Source organism: Furipterus horrens, unplaced genomic scaffold, assembly GCF_987537825.1.
Source record: "Furipterus horrens unplaced genomic scaffold, mFurHor1.1.pri manual_scaffold_15, whole genome shotgun sequence".
Classification (NCBI taxonomy): domain Eukaryota; kingdom Metazoa; phylum Chordata; class Mammalia; order Chiroptera; family Furipteridae; genus Furipterus; species Furipterus horrens.
In genome coordinates this window covers 5,432,569-5,452,953 of record NW_028327185.1, presented here as the reverse complement: position 1 = coordinate 5,452,953, position 20,385 = coordinate 5,432,569, and the positions used below count along the sequence as shown (strand labels likewise).

Sequence of the window (20,385 nt, the reverse complement as noted above, 5' to 3'; positions counted from 1 at the left end):
TGAGGATATGAGAGCAAAATGCTTCAGACAAAGTGAGCAGCAAATGCAAGGCCTGAAGCCAGTAATGAACTTGGTGTGTTCAAGTACATGGACGTCCTGGCTGGTGTGGCTCAGCAGATTGAGCGCCAGCCTGTAAACCGAAAGGTCACCGGTTCAATTCCCAGTCAGGGCACCTGCCAGGGTTGTGGGTGGTTGTGGGTCAGGTCCCTGGTTGGGGGCATGTGAGAGGCAGCCTATTGATGTTTCTCTCCCTCTCCGTCTCTCTCCCTTCCCCTCTTTCTATAAATAAATAAAATATTTTTAAAAGGGGAAGAAAGCCAGTGCAGTAGAGGCTTTGGAGGGAGGGCACATGGCACCAGAAGAGCTTGCGGGGGACAGGAGGTAGATCATACCCAGCCTGGGGGCTGTAATAAGGAGTTTGGAAGTGGCTGTTTGTGAAATGAAAAATTACTGGAGAGTTTAGGCAAAGGAATAGCCCAGTCAAATTCATGGTTTTCAAAATCCCTCTGTCTGCTGTGTAGGAAATGGACTACAAGGAGACCCGCGGAGTTCGGAAGCTATTAGGGAACTCAGGGTAGCGTTGACGGTGTCTTGAGTCCGAGTGGGAGTTGTGAAGGTTGGGGAGTAGGGGTGACTGGAGACTTATTAAGAAGGCAGAGATGGCAAGACCTGTTCACGGACTGGGTGTGAAACAGGAAGTGAAAGGGATACTTCAGAATCCTTCTGGATGTGGGCCCCCGGTCACTGACTGGGCAGGGGAGGCCGGAAGAGGTGCAGATGTGAGGGGCAGGTCGGCAGTGGGAGGGACTAGTCTAGGACTCTGGTGACAGAGTTCCTCGCTAGGATGGATGTGTTGGGAATGTGTCAGCAGCTGGGTGGTGTTCAGAGCCACGAGCCTGGAGGAGCTCAGCTATGGAGACCCTGTAACTAGAGGTGATGAGGTCTGGGTGTCAAGAGGATGAGTGGTCAGCAAAGGGGACTGAGAAGAGCCAGGGAGGGCAGAAGGAAAAGGGGGTGGATCGGTTGTCCCCAGAGTGAAGAGAAACATGACAGAGGCTGTTAAGAGAACAAGTAAAATGAGGGCAGAGCCACGACCTTGGACTTGGAAATGACTTGGTGAGAAGACCGAGGGACAAAATGGGAACGCCGGTTGGGAAGGTGGGGGAGAGAACGGCAAGCCAGGGAATGTGGAGAGAATTATCAATGAAAACAAAAGCAGAGGAACGGGGCAATATCTGGGGGACGGTGGGGTCAAGAGATTTTACTGAAGAATCAGTGAAATATCTGAGAGGACGTTGAAGCCCTAATGGAAATAATCCAGTAGAGGGAGAGAAGTTGGTGATACAAGAGGCGATGAGAATAACTGCGGAGTGAAGTCTGTTGGATGCAGGGGATGGGATGCTGAGCTCAGGTGGCCTCCCTGGGGGCAGTGAGTCTCCACCCCTGGCAGAAGGAAGAAGTCTCACGGACATGGTGCCGGTAACACACAACACGCGAACACTCCTCCCCGACAGCGTGTTCCTTCTCAGTCCCACACGTGGTTTATGTGGCGGCGGTTAGTGGGGGAAGGAGGAGACAGGGAATAACCCCTCTGGAAAACGAGAGCACAGACATGCGGAGGATAGAACAGGACTACCCGTTGGCAACCACCGTGTAAAATTTGTGGTAAGGCATTTAAAGTGAGGGCAGTCAGCATACTTGAATGTTTATGGCCAAGCCCAGTTAGGAGCCTGGGGGCAAAGGGGAAACTGAATTTAACACTAGTTAGAGATTTGCCAGGTGAACATGAGGGGACCGTGGAGTCAGAGACTTCCAGGTTGATGATAGAATCTAAGCTCTCTTTAGAAAGTACACGACTCCCCTTCCCTTAGGGGTGTGGTCTTGCCCTGGGACCCCAACAAGAACATCACACCAAAGTACCACCACTCAGCATGTAAAGGTTTGCAGGAGCCTGAGCTGTTTCATCTTGAGTCCCATTAAAGCATCTCAGCATTCCAGCTGGAGCTGAGCTTCCCCGGGAGGCAGCTGTGGGGGTGATTCAAAGCGTGTCTTCCTCCCGGGCACTCTGATGTGTGCCGCAGCCCCTCTTAGAGATGCCGTCCCAGAGTCACTGCCGTCCACAGGAACGTGTCCTCGCAGGTGCCCGACGCAGGAGGAGGGCGGGGAACCGCTGTTCACACACATCCACGTCCAGTTCAGTCACTGCTCATTTTCCCTGAAGAACAGGGAGCAATGAACACGCACTCGGGGCTGGCCCAGTGTGTGTTCAGATGAATTCCTCCAGATCAAAAATACAGGACTCACGGCAAAGGAACGATCAGTTCTTCCGTGGTGGTGTTCCTCTTCTAGTTGTGCAGGTTTGTAGGTGTGATTGTGTGTGATTGTGTGTGTGTGTGTGGCACCATGTGTAATTCCATTTCCCAGGAAATGTCACAGGTGATAGACATGTAGATAGGACTGACTTAACCTACTAGGGATGGAACCGGAAGTACTTAGTACCTATCAGATAATAAATTTGAATACTAGTCCCGATTTATAAGAAATAAAAATAGGAAGAAAGCCCACGAGCACCCATTTAAGTCAAAGAATCACATGCAGCGGCCCTTAGCTTATAGAGAGATACCTATGTAATATTCAACCTTAACAAAAAGAAACGAAGGAAAACATCGTTCCTCTTTCTATGGACTTTCCAGAATGTTCCCCAAATTAATAGCGGACTGTTGCTCCCAGATTAGGGTCATCAGGATGAGTACTAGCAGCGGGGAAAGGTTAGCGGGGACGAGGGAGCCGCACCAGGAAAGCACACGCCGCGGGTCACCTTTCCTTTGCTTGCCTCCCTGCTGCAGACCTACCACGTCTTCAGTGACGGGGCCCTGGCGTACACGGGCTTGAGCCGCCGGTTCCTCCTCCGCCGCCTGGCCCCGTCCACGGTCTACGCGCTGGCCCTGGAGGCCTGCACCCGGGCGGGCTGCGCCCTGGCCGCGCCCCAGCGCGTGCGGACCGGCGAGGCCCCGCCGGGCTGCCAGCTGCCGCCCAGGGTCCAGTCTGTGGGCCCCAGCAGCGTCGAGCTGACCTGGTCGGAGCCCGTCCACGCCAATGGAAAGATCACTCGCTACGAAGTGATTCGCAGGTGCTCCGAGGGAAAAGCTTGGGGGAATGAGACCATCCAGGCCGACGAAGAAGTCATTTTCACGGAATGTAAGACCGAAAGGAAAGCCTTCGTGTATAACGACACGGGTTTGCAGCCGTGGACGCCGTGTGAATATAAAATCCACACGTGGAATTCTGCGGGCCGTACCTGGAGCGCATGGACCGCGGCGAGGACGCTGCCGGCGGCCCCCGAGGGCCTCTCTCCGCCCGAGGTCACCTACGTGTCTGTGCGCCCCCCCACTCTGCTCATTTCCTGGGCCCCCCCGGAGCACTGTAACGGCGTCATCCAGGCCTACCGGCTGTACAAGAACGGGGCACGCTCCCCTTTCAGCTTCGACGCTGGGACTTTCAATTACACGGACGAGGAGCTGCTCCCGTTCTCCACGTACAGGTACACGGTCACCGCGTGCACGAGTGGAGGCTGCGGTACCAGCACGTCCACCAGCACCGTGACCCCGGAGGCCGCTCCTGCGGGGGTCGGCCCTCCAGTGCTTTGGGCCATTAGCGCCACTCAGATCCGTGCGTCTTGGTCGCCGCCATCCATCCGAAATGGAGAGATCACCGAGTATCTACTTAGATGTGACGGCCGGGAGTTCCTTGCTGGGCAAAGCCTGTCCCTGCTGATGGCTCAGCTGCACCCTCACACTCTGTACAACGTCTCCCTCGTGGCCTGTACCCATGGAGGCTGTGCGGCCAGCGTGGCAGCATCGGCCTGGACCATGGAGGCCCCGCCCCAGGACATGGACCCCCCAACATTGCAAGTCACGGGCTCCGAATCCATTGAAATCACTTGGAAGCCTCCCAGAAAGCCAAATGGCCACATCCGAAGTTACGAACTTCGGAGGGACGGGAGCATCATCTACACCGGCCTGGAAATGCGCTACCACGACTTCACTCTCACGCCAGGGGTGGAGTATAGCTACTCTGTGACTGCCAACAACAGCCAGGGGGGCATCCAGAGTCCCCTCGTCAGAGATCGAACCAGCCCCTCGGCGCCGTCAGGGATGGAGCCTCCGAAGTTACAGGCCCGTGGTCCTCAGGAGATCGTGGTGAACTGGGACACCCCAGTAAGGCCCAATGGCCGCATCGTTAACTACACTGTCTTCATCCGGGAGCTGCTTGAAAGAGAAACAAAGATCATACACATAAATACAACTCACGACGCGTATGGTACGCGGGCACTCGCGGTAAACCAGCTGGAGCCGTTTTGCAGGTGGGTAGTAGCTCACTGTAGGTTTGTCGGGAGCCAGCCACTGTCCTGTCTATGGTACGAGCCCTGGGTCTGTTCAGGTGAAGATGCTAATGGCCAGGTGGGCGACGTCCCCAGCCGCCACCCGCTTAGGCATGCACAGTGCGTGGACCATATCCTCATCCAGTGTCAATCTGCTTGCGTAACTTCTGGAGAGCAAAATGCGTGCAGGTGACATTTTGAGAGTCAGGTGTTGGTTGGTTGGTTGGTTGGTTTTTTTTCAGAAATGTTTGCAACTCACACATCTGGAAAAAGCACCGAGATGAGGTCATTCCCTAAATCTAGTGCCTCCTGGAAATGTGTAGGCCCCCGGACAGCTCTGAGAGCCTCAGCAGGGTCTGCTGCTACAGGCTGGGAGATGATACGGTATTATTATGAAGCATAAAAAGTGCCAGTGAAGGCGAGGCATTACCAGCCTGAGTCGGACTGATCCAAAATTAGTCCCGGTGGTGCCCCTGTCCCGGGGTCCAGTTCTTCTTCCAAAGATAATGACGCTCCTCTGACACTACTTCCCCAGCCCCTTCGGGTAGGTGGGGACGGTAAGGAGTCCCTTACTGGTGTCTTCTTGCCCGCGGGGTTCCTCGGCACAGGGCTGCTGGGCCAGCTCTTATTTTCTCAGCGGCCCCTCTCGGCGCTCTGCCGGCACACGCATGCTCTCCGTGTGCAGGAATCTGCCCCTCCCCGCCCTCTTCCCGTGGCATAAATCATGGCTCGGCAGGGTGCCGTCGCATCCCCAGAGGGAAGAGTGCTCACAGACATTTTATGCTTAAAGTTTAGTAAAATGAACAGAACCACTTAAAAAAAATTGAAGGCCCAAAGAGTTGGTTTCTACCCACCATTGGTAAAGCGTGGCTGTTATTGTGATGTACTCATGTGTCGATCAGGACCTTCTGTAATCACGTCTGTTACGTGGTGCTGTTTAAATGACGCATCCCGGTCCTACGCGTCTGCTCATGACAGTTATTTAGGGCGGCGTTACCTGTTAAGCAGTCCCTAAAGCTTCCGCAGGTGTCTTCTATGGCTAAGCCGATGCTCTACGAGTAGGCTTTTGTTTTGCCCTGATTTGGGGCATAAAAGGCCCATGTTAGCCACAGACTCTGTGCACTTTGTGCTCGCTTCCTCTTTACCTGGCTCGTATCTGCAAGTTTTAAAAATCACATCACCTCACTGCTCTTTGAAAGTGTCATTCAAAACAATTTCTGGAGAAGAAGAGGGTTTTCCGATGTGAGGGAGGCCCTTTTCCCAAGCTGAAAGACAAAGTTTGATTTCTATCCTAAACCTAGCGATGATAGGTGAGGCAACGAGAGATGTCTCCTCATTATCCACAGTCATTGAAGATATCGATGACATTCCTGACTTAAGGCAGAAGGTCGCTGCTGTGTGAAGCTGGGATTCATGTAGGTTTGGTTTTCCCAGCAGTTTAATGTTTAGCGATCAGTGCGCCCTCCTGTGGGCACCCCACCCTCACTCCTGCTGGCCAGTAGGGTGGGGGAGACTGGGAATCCCTGAGTGGCTGCGGGGATCTGACCCAGAATTTTAAAACAACAACCGATAAGTCAGAAAACAGACCATCCAGTTGTGGAAAATCAAAAGCGACTTCAGAGAATCGCTTAGAAGCCAGAACTATACACAGCAGTGAATCTGTTCACCCCTACACGGGTAGCAGCGTCAAGGCAGAGATGAGCAGGAGGCAGAAGGGGAAGAACAGAAAAGGAAAATGAAAGACGTCACACCAAGAGAGACAAGTGTAACTAAGATGGGGAAAGGGAGACAGAAAGCAGTGATGAAAGGAGGAAAGACAGAGGCAGAAAATGAAGAGAAAAAGGCTGGCCCCTCAAAAAGTAAAGGGAGAAAGAAAGATGCTCGAGGGAAAATTAAGGGGGCCATCTAGTCAGTGGGCGGTGTGGGAACAGAGAGAAAAGCACTCCTTTGCCCTGTAGGCACTTAATGGCAACAAAAACCCCTTTTGTTGGAAGGGGACAGTCCCTGCTATGTAAGTAGACCGTTGCAAGCGGCAGGAGAGACATCTCGTAATTGATTGGTTGAGTTTAACTGGATGGTGATAAAGGTGTCTCAGTGATGGATCATCTAGTGTGCGGCTGGGTTAACTTTGGCCCCGAAAGGTGCCCGTGTGGGGCGAGGGAGCCATGGTAAGATGTCAGGTATCAGGTGAGGGCGTTTATTACCTGGGTGGCCTGAACCCCAGGGTGTTCCTTCCGGGCCTGGAGGCGTGCCTGGGGACTCTTTTAGCTCCAGCTGCAGGGTTAGGGGGAGCCCACGGCTGCTGGAAGCTGGTTCGCATTCCCCAAGATCTACATCATTCATCACTGCATTCAGTCATTCCGCAGACGGAAGAAGTGCGCGCTGGAGAGAATCTTGCAAGTTTATTTATTCCGTTCACTCCCATTTCAGGAAGAATTTTTCCCACCCTTTCCAGAGAGACGAGATTCTTTAGTTTGGAAACCCAGGAGAATTTAAAAGGTTCTAAAATTTCTATGGAAATATGGCTCTGTTTCTTTTTTAAGAGGAGCAGCTATTGATAAGCGTGAATATAAACTTACTTGCCTTTTTGTATCTGAAAACTTGGTCTTTTAAAGATTCTCCCAAGGAAAATCTAATTTGCCAATAACGGGTCATTTCTGCCTGCGTCCTGAAGGTATGAAGTACGAATTCAGGCCTGCACTGTGCGGGGATGCGCGTCCGGTGACTGGACACCCGTTCGGACCCTGGAGACAGCACCTGAAAGGCAGCCACCCCCGCACCTGGAGGTCGGGACGGCTCCGGGAGGGTTCCAGCCCACGGTGTCCCTGCGGTGGGCAGGACCGCTTCAGCCAAACGGACGCGTTTTATACTACGAATTGTACAGAAGAGAACGCGCAACCCAGCCTGGGCGACGAGACCCAGCGCTGACCTACAACGGGAGCGCACGCTCTTTTGTGGACTCCGAGCTCTTGCCTTTCACGGAGTACGAGTACCAGGTAAGAAACGGGCGTCGTCCACCCCTCACACGGGGGTCGTGCGCACACCCCGGCGCTTGCCTGTAAAAAGCGCTTGCAGTTTGAGAAGCGGCTTAAAGCAACACGGGGCTTCAGGAAGCTAATAACATCCTTTAATGATTTTTGAGCCGTAAATGAGGGAGTAAAGACCGTATTCATTGCCTTCTTCATTGTCTTGGTTCTCGATCCACAGGCTTGTTAATTCTATGTAGATTTCAGGCAAAGTAACCGCATGACTCATGGAAAAAGTGGTTCCTGTCGGCAAGCTTCCCCCTATAAGAATTGTCTTGGTAGGAAATACTTCTTGTTAAAAGGTCACTTTGAAAATAGCTCATTCCTGGTACCACGGCAACATAAAATCTAATGGCCAGCGTCCCCACCCTTTGTGCCCAAGAAAGATTCGGAATGTGGGGAGCAGTCTCGAGGAAGACGAGCTGTGTATGGGGATGAAGCAAGTTTAGTACACCGACGTCCTCAGAAGGAGGACTTGGCCCAGCCCCGAGAAGCCGAGAATTGAGAAGAATATTCTGAGAGGATTTTGGAGTCTGTAGAGGATGTGTCATGGGTTAGGTTTGTTTCATTGGGTCAGCAGAAGGCACTTGTGTGCCTGTCAGAGGAGCCCGTGACTCAGTGTTGCTGGGAGTGGCAACCAGGGTCAGGCCGTCCCCTTGCCCGGCGGTGGCCTTGTGCGTCGCCCTGAGCCCCTCAGACTTGCCTGGGGCTAGATCTGCAGCAGTGACTCAGTTTTAAAAGTGGGGATAACATAAGAAGTCCTGGTGACATATTCCTCATCTCTGTCTAAAAGTCTTTCTTATCCCAGCTACTGCCAAACATGATTCTTCAGCCGTTCTCTTAATTCCGTATTCTAATAATTTCCCTCCTGCGTGAGTTGGCGTCGACCTCTCTCGCGGTCTGAGGAAGCTGCCAACTGATGCCAGTCCCGAGTGCCGGGCACAGGGCCCAGTGCAGTGTGCCGAAAGGGGGAAGTGAGCCTTGACCAGCTCACCATAATCAGAAATACTGAATCCACTGAGTCACCAGGGACATGGCAAGCAAGTCAGTGAGGACAGTGGGAACGGCGACATCTGAAGTGAGGAAAGTGTATTTTGGGGGCCAGATTACCCGAGGAAATTAGTAAGAACTGAAATAGAGTCTTGGAAGGTTCGGAGAAGTACAAATCCCTCCTCCCTTGTTGGAAATTCTAAATCTAAAAATCTCTTAAAAACAAGTTTGCTTGTTTTTTTAAATCTGGGTTTGATCAAACTCATGTGGTAACAAAACCCAATCTAAACAAATTCGAGCCTGTTGATAGCACACACTTACCCCATTTCATGTGAATATTTCTATACTTGGCTGCAGAAATACTGTGTTTTATGGCAAGATGATTCTGGGGATATTACAGAATATCCAGTATATACATTTTATTACCTTTGCAAAATCTGAAGAAACAAAATTATTAAAAAATGCATCCCGTTCCAGGTTTAGGGTCAGGGTTGTGGTTTATGTCACAAATTAAAAACAGCTGTTGATGCCACCGTGGGAAAAAGTATACTGTAAGAAACAGCCAGAACCTATGTGGCCATCCTTGGTATTATCTTCACGAAATGGGTCAAGTTCTCAAAGACCCCTCTATGCTCAATTGTCCCATCTCCCTTATGAATAAAAGCGCACCTTGTGAGAGACCCAGATGGGATCCGCATGAAGTCTTTGGCCTCTTAATTAGACGAAGCTAAGTGACCGATGGATCCAGAAGGCCAGCTAGTGGCTGGAGCTTCTTGGGCACCCTTGGGCATCCTTGGGTTCCATAACTGGCCATGTGATCTGTGGACGTCGCATCTCAGTTTTCTAAGGGACGGTGAACTCCAAGCATGTCTCGGAGTTCTAGTCACTTTTCTCACCAGGATTGAAGGACTCACATTTCAGAGGGGAGATGAGTTAAGAACCTCAGGCTACGCTGTCTCTTTGTTACTTTTATTATCATCTCTGCATTGGGCTCCTCCTCCATCTTCATTCCACACAAATGGAAGTATTTCATTCAATTTTCTCAACAAACTACAGCATTCCCTCACTTATCATGGGTATTAGTTCCAGACGCCCCCACAAAGTAGGAACCTTACATTTATTCTACACTCTTAAACCTACGTAACTTTAACAACATACGTATACACTACCGCAAAATCCTGTGATATAGCGAAAAATCCGCGATAAATAATTAAATATAATATTTTTAAAAGTTCCGTGATACAGTGAGGCCGCGATAAATGAACCGTTATATAGAGAAGGACCACTGTAATTTCAAGGTTGCCTTTCCTTGCTGACCCCGTGTTGTTACAACCTAAGAAGGATAGAAAACGGGGGGAAACAAAAAACTAGCCTATCAGCCCCCAAACCCAGTTCTTACAGGAATTAGCTCGAAAAGCATAGATTAAATGCTGAAGTAAATGAACTAAAATATCGGCTTTATTTAGCCTGTGTAAATGCTGAGTCTGTATGGACCCTGGGTAATCTCACAGAAGTCATTTTCTAAAAGAATTGATTTCCCTTTTACGAAAGAGTGTGTTGGCTTTGAGATGACGCTGTGTGGCTCACACCCCCACCTGAGGGTTATTTCAGGCGCACCTCGCCATTCAAAAATACCGTCATTGTCCTGGACACCTTGGTCCACCCAACGCCTGCCAGGGATTTGACCTTTGGGCGGAGGCTTCTAGTTTTGAGGTAGTGCATACGTGGGTCGGGAATAAACACAGAACCGAGATTCTGTCCAGAGCTGAGGGCCTGTGAATCAGAAGGACAGTCATGCCCGGCAGTAGGGCAGGTGGCCATGCACACGGGGCCCGTCCCCAGCCCCCCACCCCCCGCCTACATGGCCCTGATAGAATATTTGCACATCCAGTGGGATTTTTTTTCTCACAGACAATGCCTTTTTCTATCTTTGACCTTTTCAAAATGAGGCTGCACTCACAGATACAATATAAACCTGCAGCTTGAGCGTGGGCAAGTTCTTAATCGCTCAGCAAGCACTTTAAGGCTGTCCACGGGCTTCGGAGGCACCGGGGACAAGCTCCCACCCTAGGGAGTGCAGTTTTACCTGTGGGCAGTGAGCGGAGGCCCAGGGGCGCAGCAGCCCTGCCTTCCTGGTCACCTCTCGCCTGAGGCGCCGACTCACCTCGGGTTCCTGGGGACCTGCCACCTCTCCCCCTGCCCCTGAGTCATGCTGTCAGTGACTTCATTAGTGTTCCCGGAACTGGCCCGCTCTGATGGGTTTTAGCAAACAGCACCCATGCACAGGCAGGGTCTCTGAAGGCTCCTGGGGCCTCCTGACTGAGGGGTGGCTGAGAAGGGACAGGTCAGCCTGGGTACGCTCGAGTGTGGGCCTGATCTGCGGGCCGGCGCTGTGGGAGCCCACCCGGGACGGCTGCTCCCCGACAGGCCCACGCTGCCCCCAGTGATTCCATGTGCAATGTATGCAGAAGAGGGCAGAAGGAAGGGTTGAAAGGACAAGGGGACAAGGGGACCCTCACTGTCCTGCCCAAAGCAGCTGTCTGAGGACCACAGGCGGGGACGCAGAGGCCTTCTCTGCGCCAACCCTCAAAAAGCCGCCGACGTGTGGGTGACGAGCTAGGAGGGGAAGGAGAAAGGGCAGCAGCTTGTAGGCATTCTGTCACCATTCCAGGATCCAGGAGCAAGTTAATCTCATCTACAAATGGGAGCTCCCTCCAGTTCTAAATCCTAGGGGCCTGAGTAGGGATAAACGAGAACCATACACTTTTCAAAACTCTGATCAAACTTGAGCTTCTCTTGATGGGCCTTTCTCAGCTGTAAAACCTGGCAGAATAAATGCAGACTCAGAGCCACTGGATTTCTCTGATAGTGTTTAGCCTCAGGTGGTATCAAAGCAAGCGAGTCTATAACACCAGCTTCAGACAATGAATAGGTACGTGATTATCCGCCACCAACATGGATAGACGGAAATGTCAGTAACGTGTTTAGTACCGAAACCTGACATATTGACTCACTAATGCGTTTATTCACTGCATTATAAATATACTATAAACCATAAGTGAAGAGAAGTACGAAACCTAATGTACTCCATTTATGATGGGTATGAGCCCCCCGTAGGTCCTTGAGAAAACCTACCTGCTCAGTGTCTACTTTACTACATGGGACAAAAAGCCAACTTTGACTGAAACAAAAGAGAATTGTTTCCACCTGCCTGTCCGGGAAAGGAACTGAAGAAAATCCTTGAAACCAAGGAAAAAGCGAAACACACCAGGCCCGCAGAGGGACCTGAGGTGCAGGACTCCATGCCATTCAGTTCCCTCTCTCTCTCTGCTCCCTCCTTCTTGGGTTTTCTCAGTTTGGCTTCATTTCACACGTGAGTCTTTCCAGCCTCGGAGAAAACCATTGTTCGCACTCTCTGGTTCAAGCCTTCCCTGTGCTTCGGTTTTCTTGTCGTTAGCATGGGGATAGGAGCAGCATTGAACCTGTGGGCTTACTTTGGGATTAAATTTGTGGACATCTGAATGTGTGTAGGACAGAGCCTCATATGTAGAAACTACTCAACTGATAAAATGATAGTAATAGCTATTATTATTACCTTCCCACTTCAGAGTGGAAAGAGGGCCTCTGTCCCAATATCCATAAGTCAACCAAGAGCAGGACTCTCACGGGTCCCTAGCACCATGTACCTTCCCGTGACCAGGAGAATGGGGGACTGGGGCTCAACAGACTGGTCCCAGGGCCCCCTGCCACTGCCTGGCCTTTAGGGGCATGCAGGGAGCTCTCAGCCAGGGACAGGAGCTGGCCCCGCACTGTCCACCCACACGCCACACTCCTGTGACGTAGTCACGCCATCACTCAGGTTGGGCAAGGTACCTGATTTCTCCTGTCCTTGCTCTGTCATTAAACAGTGGGTGTGTGACAAGAACTGAGAAATCTTATGTGTCTGCTCCATAGTAGGTCCACCTCCCTGTCTGCACTCAGACTCCCATGCAATGAAAGAAGGAGGGCCTTTCTTCCGGGAGGGAAAAGAGCCGACTTCAGGGGACGCTTCTGTCTCTATCAGTGAGACGTGACCACAGTGTCAGACTGTAGGACCCTCTAACCAGGGGCCCAGGGCTCGGGAGGTGTGAGGCCCCCTCAGCAGGCGGGTCGCCCTCCTGGTCCTCGCTGTGCTCTTCTTCAGGACAGGAATAACTTGCCCCGTGCCCATGACTAAGGTCCCGTCCAGCTCCGAGGGCCGAGTCTGTATTTCTGCGGTCAGCCGCCTGCTTCAGAGGGCCTCTCTTCCGTGGCGGTCACCCTCACCATGTCCCTTTGCTAAGAGTTTTCGATATCCCGGTCAGAAAAAACATATCGAGTGTGTCTTCTGTTTGGCTTCAGACTTGCATTTAATTAGGTATTAGGCACTAATCTCACTAATGTGTTTCTGACCAGCGTGGAGACCTTTGTTTGGTTACTTCCTCCCACAAGAACGAAGCGGTGGCCACCCCCAGCGCCCCCGGCTCCAGGCTTTAAATGATTTATTGATATTGTCTGACTCAAGAAGCATATTTGTTCTAAAAGTTCAGAGCCTCCGTGCCACGGCGTAGAATGAAGGCCACCGGACATTTTCTAGACAAGAAATCTGAATTCTGTCCCAGGCCAGGGACCACGGCGACTCCTCTGTCATCACGCCATTCATTCCGACCCGTGTGCATGCCTCTCTGTTCCTTTCCTGTCTCTCTCGGCGACCCCCTCGGGCTCTCTTCCTAAGCTCCTGTTGTTGGCAGTCTCTCCACGGCCTTCGAGACATGTCACCCGCCTGAAGACGGGCAGCTTCTCACACTTGTGCTGCCCCAGCTCAGATTTATACTCACTTGCTCCATGGTGACCCTCGTCTCTGGGCTGGTTGATGGTTTGCTGGACCTAAAACATGCAGCGCAACCAAATGGCCCCCAACTGAGCGCCAGTCATGTGCAGTTCCAATCGGTCTTCACGGCTCTTCTCAGTGGGCTCCTTCAGAGACGCGGCCATGAAAAGAACAGCGCCCCAAAGTCACCTGAAACATAGGTCCTGGGGCGTGTCCAGGCAAGGCTGAGGCATGTTTTACCCATGTCCCTTGCCCTGTAAGGTGGGTATTTCATAACCTGTCACAGTTAACCACGCATCAAGTTCAAGTGAATGCCTACTTACTAGGATGGGGGCAGGAGGCTGCAAATCATGCACGTGACTCCTCAGGGACCCAAAGCTTCGTTGATGAGACAGAGAAACACACCCGTGCACCACACATCCATGGAAAGAGGGACTTGGAAGATCTAAGTGATGACAACAGACGTGGGGAAAGCAGAGACCGTCTCATCTTCGGGGGCAGACCAGTGTCCACACTAAACCTCCCTGGCTGCCCTCCCTCCCTGACCTCTCTGGCCAAGGGGAATTGAGGGTAAGGGTGCTCCCTGGCTATTGAAGACGAAGTCATTCCACGGAGATATGAGCAAGCACTATTTCCCTGCTCCCTCAGTCACAGAAAACCCTCTTCCTACTCTCCTCACCCTCGTGTTGGAATGCCTCCGAGCCCAGCTGCCACACTGGTACCTGTGCAAGGCAGGGAGGAACCGTCTCAGCAGGAAACGCATGGCACGCTCAAAGGGGCACTGAAGACATTCTCGCGTAAGGACTATTTATGGTGGTGAGGGCAGCGTTGGGAATCCAGAGTGACTAACATTTGCCAAAGCTGCTACCCTCTACCCTTGAAGGGACCCAGAGGAGAGGCTGTTCCGGGACCCCACCAAGGGCTACAGCCCTAGAGGAAGAACACAGCCTTGCCAAACCAGGGTGCCAAAGACGGGGAGCAGGAGAGATCAGAAAACTGAACTCTGTCGTTCCTTTGTGAAGTAGACTGGAGACTCAGCCTCCTGGGTACTGAGATCGGACTGAGGGAACTAGGTTACCCTGAACTTCAGACTGACACTTCTTTTTCATTTTGTCACTCAATATGTGGCGGCAGCTTCCCCAGTGGGATCCTTTCTGAGCTAGAGGATCGCTCCTTTGCTGGAACACTAATTACATATGAAGGCTTAATAGGGGATTGCACTTGGGTACTCGGACTGATGGTATATTCCCATTAAATTCTAAATAAATATCTTGGTCTATATGCAATCCTGTCTACAGGTGGAAACAAAAAGTGTTAACATACTTAAGTAAATCCAGTGCCTCCAATGGAAATCTTTCAGAAAATAGCTGAGGCTTTTTCTTGTAAATTGATTTATCTACGTGTTGATGGATCTGATCATTACTAAGATGCCTATAAGTATGTAGGAAACTGTATAGTTCTCTTCTTGATGCCTATAAGTGCATTTGTAATGGAAACTAGGAAGAAATGCTTTTCTTTGAAGGATCCGTTGAATTGTTCCCATGTTTACTTTTGCTCATACTTCGGGATGCTTTTGAAACATTAATAAGGCAAAGTGGAGAAGGCCAACTTGTCAGCAAACATTGATGTAGAAGAGATATTTCTGAAAAGCCCAGCTCCCGGTTTTTCCTAACCCTCAAAGTTCCAGAACACAGAAAGAAACACAGAAAGATATGGACTCAACTCAGAAGGCTGGGAAGAGTTTTCTGTTGTTGGTTCGTAATTGCAGGGAGTAACAGAGTCGCTGTTCAGTCCCACTTTCTCTTCCGAAACTCTCTTGACTTTTTACACAAGTAATATATAACAACCATTCTTACTTAGTGCTTGGTTTGTGCTAGGAACTACATCCATGTTTACATGCATGAACTCGTGAAAACCATTTGAGAGAAGGGCTATTTCCAATAACAATCCTTAGAAAATATAAGAAATTGAGATATTAGTTGACAGGCCCAAGGAGACCGTTGTAAGTGGATGAGCTCATATTCGAAACTTGAGAGTCAAGTTCCAAAGGCTGTTTTCTTAAGTCCACTGCACGGTTGTTCCAAATTGCATTTGCACGCAACTCTGGGGCTTTCAAAAATCGTAATAAAATATTTATAAATGTACTTATTTACTCCCCAATTCTTCATAAATGTATGGAAAATGTATTGCTGGTACATCTCAGAATAGTCCTGTGAAGTAGGTAGTGTTATTCCTTCTGTATAATTAGGAACCTGAAAAATTTAGAAAATTACCCAGTTGGTAAAATGGCGGGGTTAAAACTTGGGTCTAGACTTTCTGACCCCGAGTCCAGTAATCATTCTGTTTAACCACAGCTTCTTAAGTCACACTGGGGACAGGCACTCCTGACCCTGTGAAGATCAACTGATTGGGAATGTAATCTGAGCTGCATGCCTTCCTGGCTCCCTGTCCTCCACCAGTGATTCTTCCTCAAGGCCTCAGTGTGCTTCCCTGTAAACTGGGATGAACAGACCTACCTTAGGAGGGTTGCTGTGAACTTGAAATGAGTTAATTTAAAGGCCAGGACATTGTCTCCCATGTGTAAAATTAAATTTTAATATAGAAATAATCTAATATTCATTTATATCTGTTCATTTTCAATCCGATAAAGTCACCCCACTCTGGGTCAGAGAGGATCTCTCATGGTCTGACTTGTGTCCACCACTGCCTCCGTCTCTGGCCCTTGCTCTCCCCACTCAGCTGCACCAGCCTTCTTGAGATTCAGCCCCAGGGCCTTTGCACATACTCTTGCTCTGCCCAGCATGTCCTTCCCCAGATCTTTATGGGGCGCCTTCCTTCTTTCCATTAGCATCCCAGCTTGTTGATCTCCTGACAGCATCTCTTGGACCACTCAACTGTTCTCTACCACATCCCCATATAGCTTATACCCTGTAAGTTTTTTCCTTTCTAGTAAATATCATTGCCTATTTTTTTGTTTGTTTGTTTATTGACTGTCCCTCTCACCAGAACATCAACTCCAGCCATGTTCACTATTGTCTTCCCCGCTCACAGAACAGTGTCTGGCACATAGAAATGGCCCAGTCAATATCTGTTGAACGAATGGATGATAAACCACCTTACATCGTTAACTATACTGTCCAGGTCCTGGAGAAGTTAATCATAGTGGGTGAGTGTGATCTTGGCTTGCTCTAGCTCTAGAAACTTACTTAGAGAAAGTCTAGTCCAATGGCATGCCAGTTAAGGTAGAGCTCTTAATTTAGTTCGCAAAATAAAATCCTAGTACGTCGCCACGGCCTGGGAAGTACACAGGCACTGTTCGCCCCTGTGTGACATGTCATGTATTTAAAGCAGAAGTGTCATCAGGGATGTTGGTGGTCACTTCCATTGTTTCTCTTTGAGGCTGTTTCTGTGGAAACTGCTCATCCAAGCGGGCCCTACGCCAATCCCAGGGCAGGACTTCAAACGCTCAGAAGAGTGTTCAGGGCTTCCTTCAGTCGCCTGTGTAGAAAAAGGTAGAGTTAGCGGCTTTTACAACACACACCTATATCGGAAGGGAGGTCCTACCACTTACCAAGTGACGTAAAGTCTTCTGTACCTGTTTCCTCACGTGCGCACAGATGATAACAGTAGTACTGGTCTCATAGGATTGCTGGGAGAATGAAACAAATCAGTCCATGCAATACACGTACAGAGCGTACGTGCTCAGGCAGCTCGCTGGCTGCTTTTATGCATCTTCCACGGGAGCTGGGCGGGACTGGATTCCTGGTTTCTCTCAGGAAGAACCAATGTAAGCAATAAGGTAGAATGTGATAGATTCCAATCCTAACGACGACTAAAATCCAACTGAGGCAAACTTCAGGCTTCCCCACCAACGCTGAAGCCAGTCTCCCCTCCCTCAGGTATTAGAAGCAGCCGTGTTCCTGTTCATTGAATGACTCCAGGGAACGGGGCGGCGGGCCCAGCCGTAGGGCGTGCAGACGGCCGAGTCTCCCGGGAACATGTCCTGAAACGTCCTCGGTAGCTTCGCCTTCTGAGTTGCGGACGTGCGGGCGGAGAGTAAGAGGCTGTCCTGCTTCCACCCTTCTGCCCCTGGGTCCCAGAATTCCATTAAAGTCATACTCCGCCTTACCTGATTCAAAGAGTTTTAGGTGAAGGAACCCGGGACCCAGGGATGGTCTCAGTACAGGTGTAACCGGAACGTATGGAGGAAAGGTCCGTTAGAACAGAGGCGCTGAAAAAGCCCGCTTGGTGCTGGCAGCGCATCAGCGACGTGGCCAGCGGAGCAGACGGCCCGCAGGGCTGTGCGGCAGGTTGTCCCCCTGTGGCTGTGGCCTGCAGGGCGCCCAGACCATGCCCGCCCTGCAAGCACGTCACCACAGACTCCCCACCTCCTTTTCTCCACCCTGGCTAAGCCCCCTCTGGCGCGGGGCTCCGCAGACGCCCTCAGAAGCCAGGGCAGGCGACCCTTTGGAACGGCTGTTGCGGGAGCGCCCTGGGAAAACGGACTCCGGGGTTGTGGCCGGATTGATATGATCTCGTTGATTGTATCTTTTTATTTATGAGGCATAATTTATGAGCGCTGGGGAGCAAACTGCAGTGAGTGATGGCTAGCTGCGGCCGAGGTCATAAATCAGCGGCGGTGAAAGAAACGGTGATTTTGATCGAATCTATTGAATTAGCTGTTGGCCTCAGCCGATACAGGTATTGGAAAGACCTTTTTAATATCAATTTGTCTGCCTCGTGGGAATGAGATAACAATCTCATTACATGCCCCTAGGAAACAAATAATTTAATTGTTTGCCTGTTAACATGCAACCTACTTACTCTAGTTATTAGTTATGGGCATGGCTGTTCACATCGGATTTTTACTTCCTTTGGATGGGAATTGTCAGGAAAATATATTTACATGCTCCAGTTTTTATAAACAGTAGTATTGCCTCCTAGCGCTGCTTGACATGGCTAGGTCCTCAGTATTGTCAAAATGCTTTTATTTCATCAAAAATCATCATATTCCACAAGGAAGTATGTTATAGAATACCCCAGAAGTTCCAAAGACCCTAAGACTTTCTCCATATCCTAATTCTCTGAGAGTAACTATTAGAATTCAATTTACAATAAGCGGCTTGGGGAAAGAACAAAATCTCAAGTTGCTTGTCCAAGGGCAAGACAGTCCCTGTCCGTTGTGTCAACAGATTAGAGAGAGTTGTTTTTTTTTTTTAAGATCACTGATTGAATTTGCTTATTCCTGTATTCCACTTCTTTTGTGTGGAAGATGATAGCAAGTAGGATACCAAGGCGCCATGAACTGGATCCTCGTAGTACAGAAAGTACCACTAAGTCTGTTTCTTCGTCTTTATCTGGATTTGCAGCACTTCTTCAGCCAAAGGAATCTTACATTATTTTTACAAATAAGGAGATTTTCTTTTCTAGCATATGTTAAAGGAAAAGCACACCAGGAATCCTTGGAAATTGACATGAAGTGTTTCTCCTTGGGCGAAGTCTACACTTGGGAAATATCAGTCCCTGAAGAACGTTATTTCCAGAAGCTATCAGCCATATAACGAGATCAAATATTAAAATGAAAACTCTTTACAGTGATGTGTGGGAAATGGTGGGACAGTCACTTGCATAGTAACAAGGGTACCACCCTGGAAGAATTTCCTATAAGGCTCCCCTCTTCCATCCGCTGCACTGGCATGGTGCCTATCCTTTCTCTTTTATGAAACTATTACAAATGGTCCTGTTCACAAATTCTCGCTGTTCTTCTGGAATCGCATGAGAAGGAGAAGGGATGGGTTGAGAGCTATTGAGAGCATTTAGAATAATATTCTTCTGGGCTACAAGGGGAAAATAGACCCCACACGTTCCAGAAATATCAGTGCTTCAAGAGCTGTGCATCTGGAACCAAAACGGAGTGGGGAATGATGGCTCTCCAAAGCGAGGGCTCTCTGGTTCTGTGAGGAACTGTGTCCGCTGTGATCAGCTCTGTGATGGTCATCGTGGCTGTCACACCTTCAGACAGATGTGGGCTCTGTGCTTATTTGAACGGCCGAAAGTAATGTCAAAGGTCACACAAAGTACAGCTCCAGACAGAAATCACGGGACTAGAAACCGAAAAATAAAATACAACGCCTAGATTGCTGTGCCTGGTTGCTTGGCAAGTAGCCCTCTGTGTTTCTCAAACAACACCGGGCCCCAGAAGCACATGGGAATAGGTTGGAAAGGCAGGTCTCGGGGTCGTTTCACCAGAAAGTCCGATACAGGTGCCCAAAACAAATTTTTGACTGGAGGCAGGAAGCACATTGGCTTACTCCTGTAAAGGAAGATTTCTAAGAGGCTGTTTATAGCAGAGGGTGGGCGAAACCCACTGTTCCCCCTACAATGGGTTGTGGCAGCTTGGTGACAGATGCTGACACTATGTAATTAAAAATTTTTAAGGCAAAGTGCAGTTAATTAGTCCTTGGGGAAAGGAGAGTAAATAAGAAACAGTTTATGTTTTAATGGACAATGGCATAAACATGGTAATAGTCTGTGGTTGGAATTCTAAAAATTTGGACTGAAAACAGAAATGGAAACAGAAGTTAATCTATATAGTTTAATCGTCAGTTATAGAATTTGTGGCTAAATGATTTTAGGTATTTTATATTTATTCAATGGTGAGCCTCTGTTTTCTGTGACCCCTTCTTACAGTGCATCTCTTTGCGTGATTACAGCCAGAATCTGAGAGAAGAAAGCACCCCACTCAGGTCTGCACAGGGAAGTCCCTGCCTCTCACAGCTGTAGCCATGTGTTTGTGTGTGGCAGTGTGAGCACACGCACATTTACACGTACAAGCATTCGCGAAACCGAAATACGGAGTTATTTTAGCGGAACCTTTCATCTTCTTCTTCTTCTTTTTTTATTATGAAAGAATAAACATGTTCAACTGGAAAAAGCAAAGATGAGCAGTATCCTTATGTTTTTTTCCTCTTGGCCATGGAATTCATAAACCTTATTTTGCCCCCCCCCCCACACACACAAATGTCCCTTTTCTCCTGTGAGCAGCCCTCTCAGGTTATATTCCCCACGACTGTGTGATGGAATCTTGGGACCCTACCCAAAGTCCCTGGGCTTTCAGTTAGGTAAAAGCTAGACAGGTG

General features: G+C 49.7%; 1 protein-coding gene across 1 annotated transcript in view; it reads left to right on the top strand.

The window, feature by feature from the left end:
• USH2A (usherin) overlaps positions 1–20,385 on the top strand; it is a 462,824-nt gene that overhangs the window by 418,102 nt on the left and 24,337 nt on the right. Inside the window, exons 62-63 of the mRNA XM_090263490.1 lie at positions 2,847–4,363; positions 7,056–7,377. Of these exons, the coding sequence (XP_090119616.1) occupies positions 2,847–4,363; positions 7,056–7,377 (1,839 nt within the window). The remainder of the gene's footprint in view (positions 1–2,846; positions 4,364–7,055; positions 7,378–20,385) is intronic.